Source organism: Podarcis liolepis, assembly GCF_965112155.1.
Source record: "Podarcis liolepis genome assembly, contig: HAP1_SCAFFOLD_292, whole genome shotgun sequence".
NCBI classification, from domain to species: domain Eukaryota; kingdom Metazoa; phylum Chordata; class Lepidosauria; order Squamata; family Lacertidae; genus Podarcis; species Podarcis liolepis.
The window spans coordinates 12,501-18,915 of NW_028148737.1; the positions used below are offsets into that span (position 1 = coordinate 12,501).

The 6,415-nt window shown below is 40.7% G+C and overlaps 1 protein-coding gene across 1 annotated transcript in view; it reads right to left on the reverse strand.

Moving 5' to 3' along the window:
• The window catches only part of LOC310699081 (protein PAXX-like), an 11,863-nt gene extending 8,512 nt beyond the window's left edge, over window positions 1-3,351 (reverse strand). Inside the window, exon 1 of the mRNA XM_083520694.1 lies at window positions 3,229-3,351. Within this exon, the coding sequence (XP_083376820.1) occupies window positions 3,229-3,320 (92 nt within the window). The 5' untranslated portion in view covers window positions 3,321-3,351. The remainder of the gene's footprint in view (window positions 1-3,228) is intronic.
• Window positions 3,352-6,415: the final 3,064 nt, after the last annotated feature.

Genomic DNA, 6,415 nt, shown 5'->3' on the forward strand with positions numbered 1-6,415 from the left:
CTTGATAGTGTAAAATGATTTGCAATAATCTCCCATTGCAAGCGTTGCTTTTGATTGCAAACAGCCGGAAGGTTTGCAAATGCGGAGAATAAAATGATTTGCAAATAATCTCCCATTGCAACGGTCGCTTCTGAATGCAAGCGGCAGAAAGTTTGCAAGCGCGGAAAGTAAAATTCTGGGCAATTATTTCCCATTGCAAGCCTTGATTTTTAATGCAAGCACCAGAAAGTTTGCAGATGCAGAAAAGCGCATTTCATGCAGCAGCGGCTGCCAAAACCTCCCATTGCAACGGTCGCTTCGGATTGCAAGCAGCAGAAAGTTGGCAAATTCGGAAAGAAGGAATGCTTGCAATTGCAAATCGTTTTATTTCCCACATTGGAAATCATGGCGCAGAATTTTACTTTCCGCCTTGGCAAACTTTCTGCTGTTTGCATTCAGGAGCGACCGTTGCAATGGGAGATTATTGCAGCTGCTGTTGCATTAAATGCGGTTTTCTGCATTTGCAAATGTGGGAAATCAAAGGATTTGCAATAATCTCCCATTGCAAGGGCTGCTTTTGATTGCCGTTCTTGCAAATAATCTCCAATTGCAACTGTCGCTTCGGATTGCAAGCAGCAGAAAGTTTGCAAGCGCGGAAAGTAAAATTCTGCGCAATGATTTCCCGTTGCAAGCGTTGCTTCTGAATGCAAGCGGCAGAGAGTTTGCAAAGGCGGAAAGTAAAATTCTGCGCAATGATTTCCCATTGCAACCTCCGCTTTTTCTTGCAAACAACCGGAACTTTGCCAAGCTGCAAAACGCAGCCAATTTGCAAGGGATCTGGGAAGCTTTGGATTGCAAAAAGCAGAAAGTTTGCAAATGCGGAGAATAAAATGATTTGCAAAGGGAACTGCAATAATCTCCCATTGCAAGTGTTGCTTTTTCTTGCAAACAGCCGGAAGGTTTGCAACTGCGGAGAGTAAAATGATTTGCAAGAATCTCCCATTGCAAGCGTTGCTTTTGATTGCAAACAGCCGGAAGGTTTGCAAATGCGGAGAATAAAATGATTTGCAATAATCTCCCATTGCAAGCGTTGCTCTTGATAGTGTAAAATGATTTGCAATAATCTCTCATTGCAAGCGCTGCTTTTGATAGTGTAAAATGATTTGCAAGAATCTCCCATTGCAAGCGTTGCTCTTGATAGTGTAAAATGATTTGCAATCATCTCCCATTGCAAGCGTTGCTTTTGATTGCAAACAGCCGGAAGGTTTGCAAATGCGGAGAATAAAATGATTTGCAATAATCTCCCATTGCAAGCGTTGCTTTTGATTGCAAACAGGCGGAAGGTTTGCAAATGCGGAGAATAAAATGATTTGCAATAATCTCCCATTGCAAGCGTTGCTTTTGATAGTGTAAAATGATTTGCAATCATCTCCCATTGCAAGCGTTGCTTTTGATTGCAAACAGGCGGAAGGTTTGCAAATGCGGAGAATAAAATGATTTGCAATCATCTCCCATTGCAAGCGTTGCTTTTGATAGTGTAAAATGATTTGCAAATAATCTCCCATTGCAAGCGTTGCTCTTGATAGTGTAAAATGATTTGCAATAATCTCCCATTGCAAGCGTTGCTTTTGATAGTGTAAAATGATTTGCAAATAATCTCCCATTGCAAGCGTTGCTTTTGATAGTGTAAAATGATTTGCAACAATCTCCCCTTGCAAGCGTTGCTTTTGATTGCAAACAGCCGGAAGGTTTGCAAATGCGGAGAATAAAATGATTTGCAAATAATCTCCCGTTGCAACGGTCGCTTCTGAATGCAAGCGGCAGAAAGTTTGCAAAGGCGGAAAGTAAAATTCTGGGCAATGATTTCCCATTGCAAGCCTTGATTTTTAATGCAAGCACCAGAAAGTTTGCAGATGCAGAAAAGCGCATTTCATGCAGCAGCGGCTGCCAAAACCTCCCATTGCAACGGTCGCTTCGGATTGCAAGCAGCAGAAAGTTGGCAAATTTGGAAAGAAGGAATGCTTGCAATTGCAAATCGTTTTATTTCCCACATTGGAAATCATGGCACAGAATTTTACTTTCCGCCTTGGCAAACTTTCTGCTCTTTGCATTCAGGAGCGACCGTTGCAATGGGAGATTATTGCAGCCGCTGTTGCATTAAATGCGGTTTTCTGCATTTGCAAATGTGGGAAATCCAAGGATTTGCAATAATCTCCCATTGCAAGGGCTGGTTTTGATTGCCGTTCTTGCAAATAATCTCCCATTGCAACTGTCGCTTCGGATTGCAAGCAGCAGAAAGTTTGCAAGCGCGGAAAGTAAAATTCTGCGCAATGATTTCCCATTGCAAGCGTTGCTTCTGAATGCAAGCGGCAGAGAGTTTGCAAAGGCGGAAAGTAAAATTCTGCGCAATGATTTCCCATTGCAAGCGTTGCTTCTGAATGCAAGCGGCAGAGAGTTTGCAAAGGCGGAAAGTAAAATTCTGCGCAATGATTTCCCATTGCAACCTCCGCTTTTTCTTGCAAACAACCGGAACTTTGCCAAGCTGCAAAACGCAGCCAATTTGCAAGGGATCTGGGAAGCTTTGGATTGCAAAAAGCAGAAAGTTTGCAAATGCGGAGAATAAAATGATTTGCAAAGGGAACTGCAAGAATCTCCCATTGCAAGTGTTGCTTTTTCTTGTAAAACAGCCGGAAGGTTTGCAACTGCGGAGAGTAAAATGATTTGCAAGAATCTCCCATTGCAAGCGTTGCTTTTTCTTGCAAACAGCGGGAAATGTGGGAAAGCAGAGGATAAAATACAGATAAAATAAAATAAAAGCAGAGAATCAAATCATTTGCAGTGGGGACTGGAATAATCTACAATTGCAAACACCCGGAACTTTGCAAAGGTGCAGAAATTTTTCATGCAAACACCCGGAACTTTGCAAAGCGGCGAAACACGGCCGATTTGCAAGGGATCCGGTAATCTTCCCAATTGCACTTTGCAACTCACTGGGAAATGATCAATCCGTCGCTTTTGCTGCAAAAGCAGAGAGAATTCTGTCCTTTGTCTTGCGGACGGCGGCTTTTTATTGCAAACAGCGGGAGGTTTGCAAATGCGGAAAATAAAATCTCACGCAAGTCGGCAAGTTGCATAAAATTCCGTGCAAGTTTGCAAATGTGCAGAATAAAATTACGCGATTGTAAGCGTGCAACATGTAACAATCACTGGCAAGAATTTCTGATTGCAACCTTTTTCTTGCAAACTCACTGGAAACTGAGGGATCCGCCGCTTTTCCTGCAAAAGCAGAGATAATTTTCTCCTTCGTTTTGCACCAATTGCACGATCCCAATTCCTTCCATTTGCACCCAGGGGAGAAATGCAATCGGTTTGCAAAGCAGGAAGCTGCTTTGCAAAGACTGCAAGGCCCAGAATCCTTTGCAAGGGCTGCTGGGAGATTTGCAAATGGGGAAAATTCACATTTAATGCATCGATTTCTTCTCCTTGCAAATGGAGTTTGCAATATCTAAAGAGAATTTTGCAAATGCAGAAATTCACATTTTATGCATTGATTTCTTCCCCTTGCAAATGGCGTTTGCAAGATCCGAATATTCTGATTTCTTGCCAGATTATTGGCATTTTGGGGAAGCCGCTTTGCCAAACTACAAGACCCAGAATCCTTTGCTCCGGCCTTTGCAAGGGCTGCTGGGAGATTTTGCAAATGCAGGAAATTCACATTTCATGCATTTATTTCTACCCATTGCAAATGGAGTTTGCAAGATCTAAAGAGAATTTTGCAAATGCGGAAAATCACATTTTATGCATTGATTTCTCCCCCTTGCAAATGGCGTTTGCAATATCCGAATATTCTGATTTCTTGCCAGATTATTTGCATTTTGGGGAAGCCGCTTTGCCAAACTACAAGGCCCAGAATCCTTTGCTCCGGCCGCTGCAAGGGCTGCTGGGAGATTTGCACAGAGCGGCCTGCAGGGGGAGCTGCGAAATTGCAACGGAATTTCTGGATTTTCTTGCAAAAAGGGAAACCGGAATTCCTGCTTTTTTTTCCTTGCAAAAAGGACAAACTGGAATTCTGGTTGCTTTTCTTGCAAAAAATGAAACTGGAATTCTTGTTGCTTTTCTTGCAAAAAGGGAAACTGGAATTCTTGTCGCTTTTCTTGCAAAAAGGGAAACTGGAATTCCTGCTGCTTTTCTTGCAAAAAATGAAACTGGAATTCCTGCTGCTTTTCTTGCAAAAAGGGAAACTGGAATTCTTGTCGTTTTTCTTGCAAAAATTGAAACTGGAATTCTTGTCGCTTTTCTTGCAAAAAGGGAAACTGGAATTCTTGTCGCTTTTCTTGCAAAAAATGAAACTGGAATTCTTGTCGCTTTTCTTGCAAAAAGGGAAACTGGAATTCTTGTCGCTTTTCTTGCAAAAAGGGAAACTGGAATCCTTGCTGCTTTTCTTGCAAAAAATGAAACTGGAATTCTTGTTGCTTTTCTTGCAAAAAATGAAACTGGAATTCTTGTTGCTTTTCTTGCAAAAAGGGAAACTGGAATTCTTGTTGCTTTTCTTGCAAAAAGGGAAACTGGAATTCTTGTCGCTTTTCTTGCAAAAAGGGAAACTGGAATTCTTGTCGCTTTTCTTGCAAAAAGGGAAACTGGAATTCTTGTCGCTTTTCTTGCAAAAAGGGAAACTGGAATTCTTGTTGCTTTTCTTGCAAAAAGGGAAACTGGAATTCTTGTTGCTTTTCTTGCAAAAAGGGAAACTGGAATTCTTGACGCTTTTCTTGCAAAAAATGAAACTGGAATTCTTGTCGCTTTTCTTGCAAAAAGGGAAACTGGAATTCTTGTCGCTTTTCTTGCAAAAAATGAAACTGGAATTCTTGCTGCTTTTCTTGCAAAAAATGAAACTGGAATTCTTGCTGCTTTTCTTGCAAAAAGGGAAACTGGAATTCTTGTCGTTTTTCTTGCAAAAAGGGAAACTGGAATTCTTGTCGCTTTTCTTGCAAAAAGGGAAACTGGAATTCCTGCTGCTTTTCTTGCAAAAAGGGAAACTGGAATTCTTGTCGCTTTTCTTGCAAAAAGGGAAACTGGAATTCTTGTCGCTTTTCTTGCAAAAAGGGAAACTGGAATTCTTGTCGCTTTTCTTGCAAAAAGGGAAACTGGAATCCTTGTCGCTTTTCTTGCAAAAAGGGAAACTGGAATTCTTGTTGCTTTTCTTGCAAAAAATGAAACTGGAATTCTTGTCGCTTTTCTTGCAAAAAGGGAAACTGGAATTCTTGTCGCTTTTCTTGCAAAAAGGGAAACTGGAATTCTTGTCGCTTTTCTTGCAAAAAGGGAAACTGGAATTCTTGTCGCTTTTCTTGCAAAAAATGAAACTGGAATTCCTGCTGCTTTTCTTGCAAAAAATGAAACTGGAATTCTTGTCGCTTTTCTTGCAAAAAATGAAACTGGAATTCTTGTCGCTTTTCTTGCAAAAAGGGAAACTGGAATTCTTGTCGCTTTTCTTGCAAAAAGGGAAACTGGAATTCTTGTCGCTTTTCTTGCAAAAAGGGAAACTGGAATTCTTGTCGCTTTTCTTGCAAAAAGGGAAACTGGAATTCTTGTCGCTTTTCTTGCAAAAAATGAAACTGGAATTCCTGCTGCTTTTCTTGCAAAAAGGGAAACTGGAATTCTTGTCGCTTTTCTTGCAAAAAATGAAACTGGAATTCTTGTCGCTTTTCTTGCAAAAAGGGAAACTGGAATTCTTGTCGCTTTTCTTGCAAAAAGGGAAACTGGAATTCTTGTCGCTTTTCTTGCAAAAAATGAAACTGGAATTCCTGCTGCTTTTCTTGCAAAAAGGGAAACTGGAATTCTTGTCGCTTTTCTTGCAAAAAGGGAAACTGGAATTCTTGTCGCTTTTCTTGCAAAAAGGGAAACTGGAATTCTTGTCGCTTTTCTTGCAAAAAGGGAAACTGGAATTCTTGTCGCTTTTCTTGCAAAAATTGAAACTGGAATTCTTGTCGCTTTTCTTGCAAAAAATGAAACTGGAATTCCTGCTGCTTTTCTTGCAAAAAGGGAAACTGGAATTCTTGTCGCTTTTCTTGCAAAAAGGGAAACTGGAATTCTTGTCGCTTTTCTTGCAAAAAATGAAACTGGAATTCCTGCTGCTTTTCTTGCAAAAAGGGAAACTGGAATTCTTGTCGCTTTTCTTGCAAAAAGGGAAACTGGAATTCTTGTCGCTTTTCTTGCAAAAAGGGAAACTGGAATTCTTGTCGCTTTTCTTGCAAAAAGGGAAACTGGAATTCTTGTCGCTTTTCTTGCAAAAATTGAAACTGGAATTCTTGTCGCTTTTCTTGCAAAAAATGAAACTGGAATTCCTGCTGCTTTTCTTGCAAAAAGGGAAACTGGAATTCTTGTCGCTTTTCTTGCAAAAAGCGAGGAAGTTGCAAAGGTGCAGAATTCACCCCATTTGCAA